The sequence below is a fragment of the Phyllobates terribilis genome, unplaced genomic scaffold, assembly GCF_046119375.1.
Source record: "Phyllobates terribilis strain yellow unplaced genomic scaffold, ASM4611937v1 Scaffold_2__4_contigs__length_985480577, whole genome shotgun sequence".
Lineage (NCBI taxonomy): Eukaryota > Metazoa > Chordata > Amphibia > Anura > Dendrobatidae > Phyllobates > Phyllobates terribilis.
In genome coordinates, this window is record NW_027362762.1 from 655,280,826 (window position 1) to 655,300,359 (window position 19,534).

The following is a 19,534-nucleotide window of genomic DNA, read 5'->3' on the forward strand; positions in this document are numbered from 1 at the left end:
CAACTTCATACTGTCCCCCATACTCCCAAAACTTCATACTGCCCCCCCCCAAAAAAAAACTTTATATTTCTCCTCCCCCATGCTCCCACTACTTCATATTGTCCCCCCACCTCTTCATACTGCTCCCTTGCACTGGCACCACTCCATACCGTCCCCCCTCGATGCCACCTCTCACTACTGCCCTATCTTCATAACACACCCCTCACAGTAACAACCCCCACCTGCAATAATATGACATTTAACCTTCGACTCCTTCATGAAGCGTTTACTGTATGACTTGCCCACAATCTCCGCTGCCTCTGCGGCACAGCGCAGACGAGAGCATGAGATTCGCAATGTGACACGCTGCTACACGTCGGGGCGGCGAGCTGACGAGTGCTCCTCTGCCCTTGTTCCCCAGAGTTCAAGTGTATTTGTGTCTGTAAGACGCGAATACAGTTGAACGTAGAAAGATTGCCACCGGTCGAACAAAATGCTGTGCAGGCTTGGTCTATACAGAATGGAAAAAATAACTGCAAAAAACTGGGTAAATAGAAAAAAATAAAATGAATGGATTAAGATAGACCATGTACCTGCATTTGCTTTCAGGTCTTCAGGAGTTACCATAACCACAAATCGAATTGCTCTTTCATTTCGAAACATCTCATAGGACCATCGTCTTATTGATCTCATGCATTTAACAGCTGCTATTCCATTATTAGCGATAAGCACCTGTTGTACAATGCAGAAGTTATTTGGGCCTGTCATTTATACGTATAAAGGATATAAAGAACAATAGAAAGCAACTTTTAGGAGAAGTATACCTTTTCAATAACTTTATTTCCTCCAAAACGAGTGACAAATTCTGCTGGTGAAGCCACAGTGAAATCTCTCTGCAAATCTATTTTTTTTCGCTCACGTCCCTGCTTGACTAGATGCAATCCAGACATACTAGGCCTGAAGAAAATACAACATTTAAAAATGAAGCATTAACAATACAATACTGAAGAAGATATTAATTCACAACTGGGGGTAAAAGTGAGAATTCCAGCAATTCACACCCTGGTCTTAAAAAAATGCAAAATTAAGGCACATGACACCCTCAAACGTGTGTTAGTTTCCATATACAAATTAAGGCTGTGTTCAGACAAGCGTATCAAAAAACAAGCCAGTCATGTCCACAAATCGTAGATGCTATTGGCTCCATCTGTGGTTCTGTGTACTTGCTCGCATAGCGGACTTCAAAGGTTAGGTTCACACTACATCGTTCCATTGAAAAATAAATCATTTTAAGGCTATACTCATACAAATATATAAAAAAAAAAAAAAAAAAAAAAAATCGGCCGATTTTCAGAAGAAAAAATAAATAAAAAAAATCTTCATCTGTATTTTCATCCTTATGTGATCTGTATGGTGTCCATTTTTAATACATCAGTAGTTAGTAAAATTTACAAGACCAAACACTGTTTCCTATGTTAAAGAATTGGAATTTAAGAATAAAACTTAAATGCAATGGAGTTGATCCATTAGAGGATTTTTTTTTTTTTTTTTTTTTTTTAGCACCCATAGACTTTAATAGACAAATCTTATCTGAGACTCAGGTGCCACTTTCTGGTGCGTACTGTGCTGTCGAGACTACCCAGGAGAAGCAGTTGTTTGAAGAGGGTGGTGTAGATGATGAGGTCCTTGACCCATCATGGCGTGAGGGACAGGAAAGTGGTGGGAGCAGCTCTGAGGAAGAGATTCCCCGAATGGCCCAAAAAGGAGGGAGAGGGAGGGGGCAGACTTGGTTGCCTGTAGCCTCCACTTCGGCACCCATTAGGAGCATGGCTCTTCCAAAATCCAAAGCGGGCGCTCCCAAGACTTGCAGTGCCTGGTCCTTTTTTGACACAGTTGCAGATGAAATTTGCTTTGTCAAATGCAAGCTGTGTAATCAGAAGGTGAAAAGAGGGAAAAGTGTCAGCAACCTCAATACCACAAATATGTGGAAACATGTGCGGACCAAGCACGTGGTGGAGTTACAAAAACACACTGAAGACCTAGGCCAACCTACTATCTCTTCAGCTCGTGTTGTAGCCTCTTCCTCCAGCTCACACAGCTGGTTCGGCTTCCTCACCGGATCGCCATGGAAGAATCTCTGGCACTGTTGTACAGAGACACCGTGTAATTCCACCAACAGCACCACTTTCCCTGTCATCCTCACACTCCCAGGCCAGTCTACAGCCATCGTTAGCACAGGCATGGGAGAAAAGGCGCCCATACTCGGCAAACCACCCCCGAGCACAGGCTCTGAATGCTGGCATTGCTAAACTACTGGCCCTTGAAATGCTATCATTCAGGTTGGTGGAGACTGACACCTTCCGTAACTTTATGGCATTGGCAGTCCCACAATACAACGTGCCCAGCCGCTTTTATTTCAGCAGGCAAGCCGTCCCTGCCCTGCAACAGCATGTGGAGGGAAAAATTAAACATGCGCTACAAAACGCCGTCAGTAGCAAGGTCCACCTGACCACCGATGCGTGGACCAGTAAGCATGGACAGGGACGATACCTTTCCCTCACTGCCCATTGGGTAAATGTTGTGGAGCCGGGTACAGATCTTGAGAGTGGCGCTGTACGTGTTCTGCCAACTCCAAGGATTGCAGTAATCCAGTCTGTACACATTGACTCCTCCTCATACTCCAGTTCCTCTGAATCAGCGCTGCAGGAGCTGTCACGGTCTAACTCCACATCGACCAGTGAACGGTTACCTGTTATGATGACCGATATGAGCACAGCCGTGGCCAAACGTCAACAGGTCGTATTAAAATTAATTTCTTTGGGGAATTGAAGCCACAGCGCAGGAGCTCTGGAATGCCATCAAGCAGCAGAGCAACGTGTGGTTTGTGCCAGCAAATCTCCAGCCAGGCATGGTAGTGTGTGACAATGGCCGAAATCTGGTGGCAGCTCTAGCTGCAGCAGGCGCAAGCAAGTCGCAGTGCACGCCGTTCACACTTCACCACCACCACTGAGTGGGCCGCTATGAAGGACATTTGCCACGTTTTGCGTGCCTTCGATTATTCCACGCGGATGGCGAGTGCAGATGATGCACTAGTCAGCATGACTATCCCCCTTATCTGCCTGCTTGAAAAAACACTGCAAGCACTAAGGGACGAGGTTTTGGAAGAGGTGGAGGATGAGGACTCACAAATGCCATCTGCTTCTCTACAGTCTGCGCAACGTGGTTCCTCACAAAGGCCTAGGCAGGGGACACTTTGTGAGGAGGATGAGGAGGAGTCAATGGAGGAGGAAGACATCTGTCCAGAGGAGGGAGGTACACAATGCTCTAGTAGTCAGTATCTAGAGCAAGGGTGGGGTGATGCAGAGCAGGCAGAGATCACGCCTCAAGCAGGGGACGGCGTTTCTTGGCCAGTTGGCAGTCTGCAGCACATGGTTGATTTCATGCTGCAGTGCCTGAGAAACGACCGCCGCATCGCCCACATTCTCAACACGGCTGATTATTGGGTGTCCACCCTCCTAGATCCTCGCTACCGGGACAACTTACAAAGCCTCATAACACCGTTGAACCGGGAGCGTAAAATGCGGGAGTACCAAGACGCACTGGTGCATTCCATCATGTTCTCCATTCCAACCGAGAGCAGTGCTGCTAGTGCTTTACAAAGCAGCTCAGTGCGTCGAGGCAGTGGAGGAAGCTCTGCACAAAGAGGGAGCAGAAGCAACGCCTCAGCACAAGGCAAGACCAGTATGGCCCAAATGTGGCAAAGTTTTGTGTCCCCGCCGCCACAAATGTCTACACCACCACAGACGGCTCCAGTCAGCAGGAGGCAACGTTTCCGTCAGATGGTGACAGACTACATGTCTTGCCCTCTCAGTGTACTCCCAGACGGCTCTTCTCCCTTCAAGTTTTGGGTCTGTAAGCTGGATACATGGCCAGAGCTTAGCCAGTATGCATTGGAGGTGCTAGCTTGCCCTGCTGCTAGTGTATTATCGGAACACGTCTTTAGTGCCGCAGGTGGTGTACTAACAGACCGTCGCATGCGACTATCCTCCGATAACGTTGACCGGCTTACTTTTCTCAAAATGAACAAGGCCTGGATCTAGCATGAATTTGCCAGTCCTCTTCCAGAATAAATAATTGGTTGGCAACAGTATCCAGGTCTCCTGTTGTGTTCGTGTTTCTACCACCTGAACTGTAATCCCTGAGCTCCAACACCGCCAGTTGCTGCTCAGAAGTGCCATCTGCACAGTCAATGCTTGCTCCAGTGTTATTGGGGTTCAGTAACGTCAGCTCTTCCCCTGCTGTGTGTCCGGAAAATTCTCCTGTCCACATTCACACTACTACAGATTTTAAAGTTGCTCCAATTACGCCTCTGGCTCCACTCTGTTTTTAGTATTTACCCTGGGTTCCAGCACCGCCAGCTGTTTCCCAGCAGTGTCTTTGGCACGGGTACTCCCTCCTGCCCAGCCTGGTTCCAGCACGCCAGCTGTTTCCGGGTAGTGTCAACGTCACTTTGCCTCCAATGCGTTGTCCTGTCGTGTTGGGGCCGGGTTAGCCGACTCTATGGTGCCTGCAGTTTAGGTGACTGCTATGTGGGCTGCGGGATCTGGCAATGAAGGCTGGTTCCATAGTGCCAATAAGACAAGCACCCCCTGTAGGACTGTGGGTTTCGGTAACTGTGGCCGGCTCGCGGCCTTGCAACTTTTTTTTACATGGGTACCTTCTGCTACCCATCCGGGTTCCAGTACCGTCAGCTGGTTCTCGGCAGTGCCTTTAGCGTAGGTGCCTCCTTCTCGGTATCCAAGTTCCACCAACATCTGCTGGTCCTTGGTAGTGCTTTCTGGCACAGGTACCTCCTGCTTAGTAACCGAGTTCCAGTACCATCAGCTGGTCCTCGGTAGTTCCATTGGCTCTTGTACCTTCTGCTACCCATCCGGGTTCCAGTACCATCAGCTGGTTCTCGGCAGTTCCTCAGCCTTCTTGTACCTTCTGCTACATTTTCAAGTTCAAGCTTTTTGAAATGGTTCTTGGTAATCACTCTGGATCTCCCTGACGAGGACCCTGAAGACCACCCCGATGAAGACGATGACCCTGAAGACCACCCCGATGAAGACAAGGACCCCGAAGACGAGGACCCTGAAGACCACCCCGAAGAAGACCCTGAAGACCACCCCGATGAAGACGAGGACCCTGAAGACCACCCCGAAGAAGACGAGGACCCTGAAGACCACCCCGAAGAAGACGAGGACCCCGAAGACAACGACCCTGAAGACCACCCCGAAGAAGATGAGGACCCCGAAGACGACGACCCTGAACACGAGGATCCTGAAGACCACCCCGAAGAAGACGACCCTGAAGACCACCCCGAAGAAGAAAAAGAAGATGACCCTGAAGAAGTTGACCAAGAGGGCAAAGAACAAGAAGACAACCACCAAGATACAGAAGAACAAGAGACAGAAAACCAAGAAGCAGAAGTACAAGAAGCTGCAGAACAAAAAGCGGAAGAACATTAAGCATAAGACTAAAAATCAGAGCAAAAGATATTATCTAAATTATAAGCAGAAGATGACTAAGCAGTGTATGGGGGTGAGTCCGTTCCTCCTCGTGGTGCCCCTGGAAAAGACCTGCTGCTGCAGGCCAAACTGAACGCGGACAAATCCTGTTGTAAATCTTTAGTGATGGGCAGAACAAAAGGTGTAATGTTCAAACTTTCATAGATAACAACTACAGGAATGCCTGTCACAAATAAGAATATGATGAAGAAGAAGAATATGAAGAAGATGAAGAAGTAGAATATGAAGAAGAATAATAGTTGAATAAGAAGAATATGAAGAATGTAAAAAAAATCATAAGAAGAAGAAGGTGAAGAAGATGAAGAAGGTGAAGAAGAAGTTGATGAAAAAGATGCTGATGCTGAGGATGATGAAAGAGAAAGTGTGGGAGAAGTAAAAAAGAAGGTGAAGAGCATGGAAGTAGTGAAACATAAATATCTGACAAAATATAAAAAAACTTAACATAGTCAATCTTTTTGTAACTCAGAACGTCTTAAAAAAAAAATATTAATTCCTTCTATTCCATTTGATTGGGCTAAACCTCTATGCCTTTTTTGTCTCCCCCACCTCCCCCAATACATTCTACATTATTCTTAGTTGTTTTCCTTCATGTAGAATTGACCTACAAGGAAAGAAAGGGTTTATTTTTATTCCGATATTTCTGTCCCATTGACTTGCATTGGGTTCCGGTATCGGAATCGGCGATATCCGATACTTTTTGGGTATCGGTCCGATCCAATCCGATCCGATCCGATATTTCCCGATATCGGAAGGTATCGCTCAACACTAATCAACACTAATCCAGTTAATGACCATCCCCAACACTACACATAAAAAAGAAATAAATAGCAATGATACTGTGTTGATAATACAAGTCTATATCCACATCATGAGAAGGTAATACTGCAATATCATATAATAGGCATGTAGATGAACAGGTATTACATGCAGATTAAAATAATTGTTTTCAATGTTAAAATCACTTACTATTACAAAACTTTTATTTATTCAGTTTCTTTCTTTTTTTTGCACGAGATAAATAACCATTTTACAGTTCGGGACATTATAGATTCTGAAATACCACTTAGTGCTTTTTAATTTTTCTATAATAAAGCAGTTATGTCTTTTAGCTGTCAATGTGACCCATCTGACCCTGCAATCACTTTGCAGAGGGTGCGATGGAGTGACAGAGGGCCTGCCCCTCTGTCTAAAAACTTAGATGTCACAATCAGCATTGACAGGGGTAGTTAAATGACCAGGCTCAGAGTGATCAGCAATCCTGGATGCTAGCTGTGGCAGTATGATACAGCTGGCACCTGACTTGGAGACAAATTGCAGTACATGCACAGAGCTGCGGTATTCTGCACTATCTGTGGAGAAAGCTTGGCAGCGGCTTATTTCTCAAATTACAAAACGGAGTTAAAATTCATAGCCCGACCCTTAGGCTATGTTCACACATCATGTTTTTTTTTCTGTAGCAAAACCTGAACTCTTACCAGGAGGTTGTTCGGGATTCTTGTTGCTGTTTTCTTGCTTTTTTGCGGTGCGTTTTTTCACTGTCCTTTTGTCTGTTATGCATGTACATAAAGTTCAGTGAAAAAAAAAATCTCTTCCTGGTTTCGGCACAAACACGCTGAAAACTTGACAACTGCGTCTTTGGTGCTTTTTTTTTTTACCACCCATTATTTCCAATAGGTGAAAAAGCACTGACTAAAGGCTGAAAGAAGTGACATTCTCTATTTTGCAAAAAAAAAAAAAAGGAAAAGAACAGAATCCTGAAAAAAAAAAAACAACAAATCATGGAATCTCATAGACTTTGCTGGTACTGCAAAACGCAGCTGAAAATTTCCATAAAAAACGCTGAAAAAAAACATGTGTGAACATAGCCTTATTGCTCCCAATATAATCTGTTGGGGAAGAGTTGGAGGCCTTACAAATTAGGCTGTTGGCTGATCCCGCTAATATCAGCACGGTTTTTAATCCAATGTGAATAGGGCACCTTACGCCTAGACACCTCTTTACCTTTTAGCATTTGAAAAAAAAAAAAATATCAGGAACATTTAAAAGTAATCTACTATATAATCGGCTTATCCCGTCTGTCTGTCCGTCCAGGAAATCCCGCGTCGCTGATTGGTCCGGCCACGACCAATCAGCGACGCGGGATTTCAGAACAAGATGGCGGCCGTTAGCGGCTCATCTGCCGCATGGAGGTCAGCGGCGATGCAGCCGGGAGATGACCAGCGCTGGCCGGTCATTTCCAGGCTGCTCGCAGCGGAAGTACCCACACAGCCAGCGCCGCTCCCCGGTCTTCACTAACACGGTTCGCTGACCAATCAGCGATATTGGCGCAAAATTTAAAACACCGCTGTCCTGAATTTAAAGTAGTGCACAACCCATTTAAACACTGCTTCGCTTATTAGTCGTGCCCGGTCGGCCGCATACATATTCTAGAATACCCGATGCGTTAGAATCGGGCCACCATCTAGTTTCAAATAATTGGCGGAGAAAATGAGGAGAGTGAAAACAAAAGAGACTATATGTTACAAAACAATATCTAAAAAAGTAGCTAGAACACATTTTGATGTGATAAGTCTTACAAATATTGGCCAAAATCCTTTACAAGTAGTGTTGAGCATTCCGATACTGAAATATCGGGTATCGACCGATATTCGCTGTATCGGAGTTCCGATACTTTTACAATATCGAATACCGGAATCGGAAGTTCACATAATGCCTGCGCTCTGCAGTGTCTCTGAAGGATGATGGCAGCGCTCAGCTGTGATCCAGCCTGTCATCAGAATGCCATCCCAGCGTGGGAGAATTCTCCTGCTCAAGCGCTGACATTACATTATCTCCCTTACATTACAATTAAATAGAATAGCAGGAATTAATATTTTTTTAAGACGTTAATGCCACAGCCATGGTGGTTGTGGCATTACAGTGGTTGCCCAAATCGATGGGAACAGTGCTCACAGTGAAACATGAAAAGCCGGCAATTCATCAGCGGCATATACCGGTACCCGACAATTTAGAACAGAAAGAATAGAGCTTCACACATAGATTAGATAGATAGAAACATGTCAGTCACATATATATGAAGTACAGTGACAGTGTTGCTTACTGTACTTGTCATTTAGTGTAAAGGATTTATTTAAAAAAATAATAGTGTTTTCATGCACCATCTCGTTAAAAAAGCCGGCCGGCAATTCAGCATCGGTACCCGACAATTTAGAACACTGTCACTGTACTTATTATATATGTGACTGACATGTTTCTATCTATCTAATCTATGTGTGATGCTCTATCTTTCTGTTCTAAATTGTCGGGTACCGCTGCTGAATGGCCGGCCGGCTTTTTTAAAGAGATGGTGCATGAAAACACTATTATTTTTTTAAATAAATCCTTTACACTAAATGACAAGTACAGTAAGCAACACTGTCACTGTACTTCATATATATGTGACTGACATGTTTTTATCTATCTAATCTATGTGTGAAATTCTATTCTTTCTGTTCTAAATTGTCGGGTACCGGTGTATGCCGATGCTGAATTGCCGGCTTTTCATGTTTCACTGTGAGCACTCTTCCCATCGATTTGGGCAACCACCTCCCCCAATACATTCTACATTATTGTTAGTTGTTTTCCTTCATGTAGAATTAACCTACAAGGAAAGAAAGGGTTTATTTTCATTCCGATATTTGTGTCCCCATGACTTGCATTGGTTTCCGGTATCGGAATCGGCGATATCCGATACTTTTTGAGTATCGGCCCGATCCAATCCAATATTTACTGATATCGGAAGGTATCGCTCAACACTATTTACAAGCCATCATTAAATAAATTTTGACTTTTATTATGGGTCTCTCTACTATTTGGTTTATTTGCCCAGCAGTTATTTGTTCTCTCTGTGGATAAGCTATTTTAACAGTCTGGTTGCCGACAATACAAGTCCCTAGGAGTATGTGCAGACAGAGTTTATAGAGGCATTCAAAAACAAGTTTTTAAGTAGAAACCACGTTAGCAAACGCTTCTCCTTTGAGAAGATTTGAGGCGTTTGTTTTTGTTGTTGTTTTTTTGTTTTTTTTTAAGTTTCCTTAAACGCTTTTTTTTCCTGAAACAAGTTTTTTCCTTGAAGATTTTTTTTGCAACTTTCAAAATGGACAGTTACCAGTATGGAGAGTTTCCCCATCAGCAGTCGCTTTAAGGGTCAAACCCCAAAATGATACTGAGATACTACAGCTGGTCACACAAAACATTAAAAGGGAACCTGTCACGTGAAAAAATGCTATTAACCTGCAGACAAGGGGTTAATCTGCAGTTTAATAACGTTGTGAACCTGCCCGGCGCCTGCACTTATACCCCAGGTGAGGGAAGGAAATGAACTTTATTCCTACTGGTAGCGTTCGGGTTGCAGTCACAGGGGTGGTGCCACAGCTCTATGCATAGAGAGTGGAGGCTGTAACCAAGCCCCCACATTGAACGACAACTGGCACTAATGCTGAGCTGCTGTCAGTCAGTGCCAGGAGCACGGTTACAGCCTCTGCTGACATGGGGAAAGGACAAATGATAACTTACAGGTAATTTGATTTTCCGGAACCCACACCAGCACTACAGAGAGAGAGGATCCGGCCCCAAGGACAGGAAACCTACAGATTTAAAAGGTGGAGGCTCCCTGCCAGCTTAAGTGGTTTACAGAGCAGGGTAAAAATCTCATGAGATCTATGAAAGGTTGATGATATCTGGGTTAAAGCTAATCACTATATGGTCATCTAAGATACGAAGATAAGGATCCTGAATAGAGAGGGCCTGTATTTCCCCTATTCTCTTCGCCGAAGTTATCGCCACTAGAAAAGCCGTTTTGAGGGACAGATTTGCAATAGTAATATCTTCCGCTGTATCATACGGGTGTTTGCATAGAGCGTTAAGGACCAAATTAAGATCCCAGGGAGCAAAAGATTTCCTAATTCTGGGTCTTAGTCTCTGAATGGCTTTAAGAAATCTGACCACCCACGGATGAGGCGTTAAGGGATAGTGAAAAATACACTTAGGGCCGAAACCTGAACTTTCAGCGTACTAGGTCTCAAACCCTTATTAAATCCCGCCTGGAAGAAATCTAATATTTTAGGAATATTGGGGTGAGAAAAATCTATCCTTGCATTGCCACTCTCAGAACAGAACCTTTTCCAGATTTTCATATAGATTGCAGAGGTGATGGCTTTCCTGCATCGTAGATATTACTTGGTCTGAGAGACCCCAAGCCTTCAGGATCTCCCTTTCAGGATCCAGGCCGATAACTGAAGTCTCTTCAAATCGTGATGAAAGAGAGGGCCCTGGTTGAGGAGGTCCTCTCTCAAAGGCAGAAGAATGGATTCGTCCAGTGCCATCCTCTTCAGCAGAGTAAACCAACTCCTTTTTGGCCAGTAGGATACTATTAGGAGGACTTCTGCTTGGTCCTCCTGAGTTTTCTGAAGAGTCCGTGATGTCAATGCTATAGGAGGAAACACATAGGCTGGACTGAGGCCCCAGTTGTGATTCAAGGCGTCCACGCAATCTGGTCTGTCCGCTGGACTTAGAGAAAAGAACCTTCTGACCTTGGCGTTTTTCCTCGTTGCAAAAAGGTCTATGTGGGGAAATCTTCTGTCTGCTTAGATACTCTGCCATTATGTTCCTGGTTCCTGCTAGATGGACCGCCGAAATGAAACAGATCGTTTTTCCGCCTAGGAAAAAATCCTTGTGACTAGGTCCTGGAGTGCTGGGTGCCTTGAGCCCCCCTGGTGCCATAGGAAGGAATCTGCTGTCATGTTGCCTGATAAGATCTTCACGTGTTGATTCCTTAACAGAGCTTGGCTGCGTATTACCGTCTCCCATATTGCGCGTAGCTCTCTGTAATTGGATGAGCATGCCTAGACTTCTGGTTAAGTACCCTGAAGAAATTCTCCCTGTAGATGCGCTCCCCATCCTGATCTGCTTGCATCGGTAGTAATTATGACACAAGGGGATGTTATCCACGGGATCCCTTTCTTCAGATTTTCTGGTTTCAACCACCAGCAGATCTCTCTGTCTAAGGTTATCTGCCTTCTGTCCCAGGCAGATAGAACTGCTCTCTGGAGATCCCTTGAGTGGAACTGGCTCCAGCAGCCACAAGGAATGCAAGATGTTAGGGTGCCCAGTACCTTCATAGCCATCCTGATGGAATTCCGACTTTTTGGAAATCCCTGGACTCTGTCCCTTACAGTCCTCTGCTTCTCTTCTGGTAAGACAGATATTCTAGCTTCGGAGTCCAGAAGTATCCCCAAAAAAATCTTCCTGGATCCCGGCATCAAATTTGATTTTTCCTGGTTGATAATCCAACCTAAATCCTGAAGGAGTAGTGACGGTTATGCTCAGGTGACTCTGAAGCTCTTCTTCGGAGCTGGCTATCAGAAGAAAGTCATCCAGGTAAGGCACTATGATGATGTCCTTTTTCCTCAGGTAGGCAACTACTTCTGAAATCAATTTTCGTGAAGACTCTCGGCGCTGACGCTAGGCCAAAAGGGAAGGCACTGAAACTGAAAGTGGCAAATTTTTCCCTGAACCCTTATTGCAAAACGGAGATATTTTTTGACACAGGGGGTGAATGGGAACATGGTTATATGCATTTTTTTAAGTCTATTGCACACATGAATGCATTTTTGTCTATTAAAGGGATGGTTGTTTTTAATCGACTCCATTCTGAAACGTTTGTACTTTATCCAGTGGTTCAGGGGTTTTAAATTTATTATCGTGAGCGATTTTCCCAAGGTTTTCTTTACTGTAAACAATGTTGAATAATGCCCTCGACCCGTCTCCGGTAGGGGAACCGGCACTATGACTCCCAAATCCAGGAGGTCCTGAACTTCTGACTGCATGGGAAAATTTAAAGACTGGGAGTGGGGGTCTGTTATACTGAACCTTTCCGGTGGCGGGTGAATAAATTCTAGGAAATATCCTTGGGAAATTATCGTTAGAACCCATGGGTCCCGAGTTAACCCTGCCCCACTTTTTCGCAAAGTAACTAAGACACCCCCAGGTCCATGGCGTCATTGCCTTTTGTACTCAGAACTGGAAAAAAAGAGAGGGGCTCTACCTCTACCCCCTTTAGAGTAGCTTCATCTTCCAATTTTTCCCTTCCCCCAATACTCTTGTCTCTGGGGCAGGCAGGATTTGTGAAAGGGCTGAAATTTTTTTTAGGTTTTTCCTCAGGGAATCCCTTTTTCTTATCGGAGGCCTTTTCCAAGATATCATCTAGGATCGGCCAGAATACCCTTAAACCTTAAAATGGAATGGCACATAATTTATTTTTTGATTGGACATCCCCCGACCACGTTTTCATCCAGATGGCCCGCCGGGCTGCATTAGACAAAGAGTTATTGTGGGCTGCGAACTTGACTGACTCAGCGGAAGCATCCACCATAAATCCCGTGGCCAATCTTAACAATCGGAGAGAATCTATTATGTCCTCTCTAGGAGTCGTATTTCTGATATGTTCCTCCAGTTTGTCGATCCACAAATACATGGATCTTGCCACTGAAGTGGCAGCTATGTTTGAATTCATTGTTGCCGCCGATGCTTCCCAAGCTCTTTTAAGTAGTCCGTCCGCTTTCCGGTCCATCGGGTCTTTTAGACTTGATGAATCCTCAAAGGGAATAGATGTCTTTTTGGCTACCTTAGCCACTGGAACATCAAGTTTTGGAACCTCGTCCCAGGTCTTGATGTCCTCTGGCTCAAAGGGGAGTCAGAGCCTGAAATCTCTGGGCACCACCAACCTTTTCTCTGCTTCTTCCCACTCCTTCAAGATCATCTCTCGAATATGGTGGTTTACCGGAAAGACTGTTTCTGAATCCACAATCCGCCAAACATCTCATCCTGCATTGTATGATTCTTCTGGGTTTCTTCTAGCTGCATAGTGCTTTTTACAGCCTTCAGGAGTTTATCTGTATTTTCTGAAGAAAATAGATATCTTTTGCCTATCTCTGGAGTATCTGACACCATATCTCCTTCTTCCTCTGGATCCGAGGAAAGGGGCAGAACATCGTCCTCAGAACTTGCTTCCATTTCCCACCTGGGTCGTTTGGCACGGGGACCCGGCTGAGTTGTAGGAGTGAGAAATAGGCTGGAAACCGAAGCCTGCACCTCCTCTCTAATCAAAGATTTCATTTAGGTTAGAAGGGTAGATCTTTCTTCCCTAACGATCTTTGAGGTGCAGGTTGCACATAGAGGTTTGCCGAAGTCGCCAAGCTTTTTGTTACATATGGCACATCTCCTAGACTTCCCTGATCCTTTCTCCTTGGATGGGGTAGGTGTTGCCATGTCCTAACATCAATATAGGTGTGTTAGTTTTTCCCACTAATACTCCCCCAGCCTCCCTCATACGCTCTGTTTACTCACAGAAACCGGGGACTGCTCCTTTGGGGCCTCAGACTTAGCTGTGTCCGCTATGGTGCAGCTCAACTCTGGGATTTCTTGTCCCCTTAACGGATGCCAGGTAGCTTTTATCCTACCTTTGTCCTCATGTCTCCAAAACGTCTTGCGTCCCAGCCTGGAATGCACGCCGGGACCGGAAGAGGACGGTTCGCGCTCCCTGGTGATGTCACTGGAAGTGCGCCGAACTTCTGTCGCCCGCGCTCTGCTTATGAGTTGCGTCCCTGGCCGGTGCGAGCCAAGAGCCCCCTCTCTGGGGGAAGCGGTTCGAGACCCCAGGAGCTCCTCCGCTCGACTGGGACACGGCTGAGTAACCCCCCTTGGGGGGGGTGTCGGCCACAGGGCTTCTTGACAGGGAAAGGAGAGGCGGGAACCCCCCAATCCTCCTGGGCCCCAAGTAAGTTTCTTCAGCGCTTCTGCTCTTCTCTCTCGTACCTGTCATCTACAGGGACAGGAAAAACACTGAGGAGAGGGTGGTGGGAGGGGCTTTTAACCTCTCGCATTTCCTGTCCCTGTAAAGAATAGGAAGGACGACCTCCATAGTGCCGTCAGAATGGACGTACTGGAAAAAACAAATTCCTGAATTGTTAGTTTTTGTTTATTCTGCCTCCCAAAAATCGGAATCGAAAGCGATCAAGAAATGTCACATGCCCGAAAATGGTACCAATAAAAACGTCAACTTGTCCCGCAAAAAACAAGCCCTTACATGATTGTGTGCAAAGAAAAAAATAAAAATGATGGCGACTAGTGTTGAATGCAAGTGCTCGCTACTTGAGTTTGCATCGGGTGCTCGGGTATGCACAGAGTATCGTGGGTGCTCGAGAGACCTGCTCGAGTCTCCACCCCATGTTTTGCGGCTGTTATACAGCCAAAAAAATTACGCGGGGATTGCCTGCCATGCACGAGCGATCCCCGCATGTTAATTTTTGGGTGTCTAACAACCGTGAAAGATGCAGGGCTGGGACTCGAGCATGTCACTAGACACTCGAGCACTCGCGATACATGGTGCATACCCGAGTACCCGATGTAAACTCAAGTAGCGAGCACTTGTGCTCACAACTAATGACAATTTATTCAATATGATAACCTAATGTTATCAAATTCTGTGTCGTACCTCTGGGTTCAAAATGTTCACTATACCCCTTGATAAAATGCTTGAGGGGTCTACTTTCCAAAATGGAGTCAGTTGTGGGCAGTTTCCACTGTTTAGGCACATCAGGGCTCTCCAAACGCAACATGGCGTCCGCTAATTATTCAAGCAAATTTTACATTCAAAAAGTCAAATGGTGCTCCTCCCCTTCCAAACCCTGCTGAGCACACAAACAGTGGTTTTCCCACACATAAGGGGTATCGGCTTACTCAGGAGAAATTTCACAGCAAAATGGTATGGTGCAATTCCTCCTGTTACCCTTATGAAAATGAAAAACTGGGAGCGGAAAAACATTTTTATGGTAAAAATGTGAAAATGTTATTTTTACAGCTCAATGTTATAAACTTCTGTGAAGCACCTGGGGGTTCAAGGTGCTCACCACACATCTAGATAAATTCCCTAAATGGTGTCACTTGTGGGGGGGTTTCCACTGTTTAGGCACATCAGGGGCTCTCCAAACGCAACATGGCGTCTGCTAATTATTCAAGCAAATTTTACATTCAAAAAGTCAAATGGTGCTCCTCCCCTTCCAAACCCTGCTGTGCACACAAACAGTGGTTTTCCCACACATATGGGGTATCGGCTTACTCAGGAGAAATTTCACAGCAAAATGGTATGGTGCAATTCCTCCTGTTACCCTTATGAAAATGAAAAACTGGTGGCTGAAAAACAGCCTAAGTTCCCTGAGGGGGTCTAGTTTCCAAAATGGTGTCACTTGTGGGGGGGGTTTCCACTGTTTAGGCACATCAGAGGCTCTCCAAACGCAACATGGCGTTTGCTAATTATTCAAGCAAATTTTACATTCAAAAAGTCAAATGGCAGGGCTCTGAAGGGAAGGAGCGCCGTGTGCCCAAACAGTGGTTTTCCTCCACATATGGGGCATCAGCGTGCTCAGGATAAATTTTGGGGTCCATTTTTTTCCTGTTACCTTTGTGAAAATAAAAACATTTGGGTCAAAAATTATATTTTTGTGAAAAAAAGTTAAATGTGTTTTCTTCCACATTCTAAAAATTCCTGTGAAGCACCTGAAAGGTTAATAAACTTCTTGAATGTGGTTTTGAGTACCGTGAGGGGTACAGTTTTTAGAATGGTGTCACTTTTGGGTATTTTCTGTCAAAAAGGCCCTTCAAAGTCACTTCAAATGTGATGTGGTCCCTTAAAAAAATGGTTTTGTAAATTTTGTTGGAAAAATGAGAAATCGCTGATCAACTTTCCTTATAACTTCCTAAATTTTGGTTCCAAAATTGTGCCGATGTGAAGTAGACATGTGGGAAATGTTATTTATTAACTATTTTATGTGACATATCTCTCTGATTTAAGGGCATGAAAATTCAAAGTTTGAAAATTGCAAAATTTTCACCAAATTTCCGTTTTGTTTTTTTTCACAAAGTAACACAAGTCATATTGGAGAAATTTTATCACCATCATGAAGGACAATATGTCACGAAAAAACAATCTCAGAATCAGGGGGATCCGTTGAAGCATTCCAGAGTTATTACTTATTACCTGAGTGACAGTGGTCAGAATTGTAACAATTGGCCTGGTCATTAACGTGCAAACCACCTTCGGGGATAAAGGAGTTAAAAGGAATTCTGTCACCTACAAAACTGAAACTGAACTATTTAGACCTTCATATAGGGGACTTGACTTCTAAAATATCATACAGTTACAGAGGTTTTTAGTAAATAAGTGAACTGCAATGCAACCTTGGCATGGGCAATCGCCTGATGCTTCTTTCTGCCCAGCACCTTGAATAGAGTGTCCACCCCTCCCCTTGTGGAGATTGGAAGTGCTAGTTTTGAAGCACTGTCTGATCTACGACAGCCCTGCATATAATAACACTAAAGTGGCCGAGCACTTGCACACAGTGTCAGTATGTGTAGGTGATGAGTTATGAGTTAGTGTATGTGCGCTCTCATCTTCCTTTCCTGTGTATAGTGGCCGCAAGCTGCTGTGTGATTCTGTGTGTAGTGAGTGGCTGCTACACGCAAGAGAGTGAGATGACCGCACACCTGCAATGACATGCCCCTTAACAACCTGACACAATGTATACGAGTGCTTGGCCGTAATAAAAAGTTGTTGTTTTTGTTTTCCTAAAAAAAAAAAAAAAAAAAACTTTAACTAAAACCTATAGTACCAGAATGATTATTATAGTGGCTATGTCCCCTATATAAATGTCCAAATAGTTCAATTTCAGCTTTTCAGAAAGACTCCCTTTAATATTAAAAAGTAATTTTAAGAAAGACAGAAAAAAATCTGGGAACACAAGCAGATAAGAGTTTCAGTCACAGACATATAAAACTCAACCCAACACATATATTTATGACCCATTGTATGGACAGAATTCACACCTATGTATCATTGACTGACCCCAAATATCTGAACTTGTAGGCTTGTACCTTTATTGCCTTTCTATCTATAGCAAAAGCCTGAGTTTTATGGCCTTGGCTTATCTTATTTATCACCACGTTCACAATGTCTTGGTGTAACATCTCTTAAATCTACTAGTCATTTAATGGTAAACTGCCTGGTTGAAGAGCCCTCGATTCCCAAAGCACTTGTAAATATCTTTCTAATTAGCCAATAATGGCGCCACTGCTAGAATACGTTTCTCTTTTATGACACACAAGTATTTATCATCACTGTATGATTTGACATGACTTTCCAATGAGAATTCTTATTATAAGCGATCAGCCATTGCCACAGCAGTGAGAACCATCCTGAGTTTATTCCAAAGCTGAAGAACAGCTCATTCTACCAGTGTGCCCATAACTGCAACACAGAAAGTGTTGGAAAGTTCACATACCGCATTTGCAGTGCAAGGTTTTCTTGAAAGTTAGATAAGCCCATGTCAGAAATGGTGTCTGAGGATACAGAAGCTGGGGAAGAAGATCGCTCCTTGTCTTCTAGAAGGTCAATTTTAACCATGGAACTAATTTCATCTTCAGAGTTGTCCTCCGATACAGATCCAATAATGAAGCGGGAATGGTTATTCAAATCCAACATTTTCAAGTTAGGTTTAGCTTCCTCCATTTTTCTGCAGGATGGCTTAAAAGAAAAAAACAATAGGGACATTTTAATTTAAAGAAGCTTCTTAGCATTTCTTCCCTAGTCCTCTCTAAATATGTATGCAATGTAGTGAACGCCACTAATTTGTCAGGGATTCGCACACGCACGATCCCTATTACTCACTACGTAGTTATCAGCAAGCGAGCAGTGAGCATATGGCGCACACACCTCCGAATTCCAACGAATGGAATATGTGTATACGTCCCTGTACGATCACCGCCAGCTTCACAATAACCCAATTAAGTTTATTCTCTGCCACCACCAATCAGATTTACATATTCAAATACAAGACAAGCCTGATTGGACGCCTGCTTTCTGGTAGCGTATATGAAAAAACAGAAGAAACAGAACTATTAAATTTTATATTTAATCCAAAGGGAGGCAGTATTTATGAAAAATATACAAAAGATTTTACAAAGGGGGACAACACAATACATATACAGTTACACAAAATAAAATGGATTAATAGAAGACTTACTAGACCGATGACAAAGACGATTCAGTTTAGCTGGAGGAAAGCACTCCAACTGATTTGGCCGTTATGGAATGGGACCCCTGCTTACACATAAATATGTATCTCCTGGGATGAGTGTAGATTCAGGCTCAGCTCGATCTTTTATGCCGAACAGGGGCCCTGCCCACACACTCCCCTGTGATGACCTCACGTGGGCTGGTCTCCGCCCTTCATGGTTCTTATTAAATCTCTAACTTCTGCAATAACTTCTTGCTGGTTGATTGCAGAAGTTAGCAAGTGACGCCATATTTTTTATTGTGAATTTACCTTTCTTTAGAGACCAGACATGACCTGGCTGCTGTAAGTAATTTGTAAACTTTTGCGTTATAGCTCACCGGCAGGGCGTACAGATATGGAAAAATATGCGTATTGTTCCTTAGCTAACCCTGCCGCTAAAAATATGTTCCTATCGCAATCGGAATTATAGAACTTCCAATACTTCATATTTCATGTCGGTGCCTACGAGGCTGCAGATTCCACACATGTGCAAATGAAAACGTCCTGGCTATTGTGCGGGGTGATGTAGATTTCCTTTGAGTCTTAACGAGCGGTTTCCTATTGAGCCAGGTGTCTACTCAACACAGGCCTCTTCTACTAGGGGCTACATTTGTATGGTAATTAGCCTGGATAATTAAGTTTTCCACCTCTTGTGTGTGTACTGCCATTTGCATAGAAGCAACTGGTAAGAGTGTGAGCTCTGTCTCCTTTGACAAATAGTAGAGGGGGGGGGGTTTGGAAGGAGAGAGATTTTTTAAATTTTCTATGACAAAAATACTTACTGATGGCAGTTTTACCTGGTTTCCAGCATTGTGCTGGTCCTCTTCTGGACCACAT

The 19,534-nt window shown here is 44.1% G+C and overlaps 1 protein-coding gene across 2 annotated transcripts in view; it reads right to left on the reverse strand.

Annotated features, from left to right (window-relative positions):
* The window catches only part of ACACA (acetyl-CoA carboxylase alpha), a 486,736-nt gene that overhangs the window by 459,676 nt on the left and 7,526 nt on the right, over positions 1 to 19,534 (reverse strand). For both annotated transcript variants that reach the window (XM_073666704.1, XM_073666703.1), the window contains exons 3-5: positions 17,924 to 18,165; positions 804 to 936; positions 573 to 711 (exon numbers count right to left, since the gene is read on the reverse strand). In XM_073666704.1, coding sequence (XP_073522805.1) covers positions 573 to 711; positions 804 to 936; positions 17,924 to 18,150 — 499 coding nt within the window. In that variant the 5' untranslated portion in view covers positions 18,151 to 18,165. The remainder of the gene's footprint in view (positions 1 to 572; positions 712 to 803; positions 937 to 17,923; positions 18,166 to 19,534) is intronic.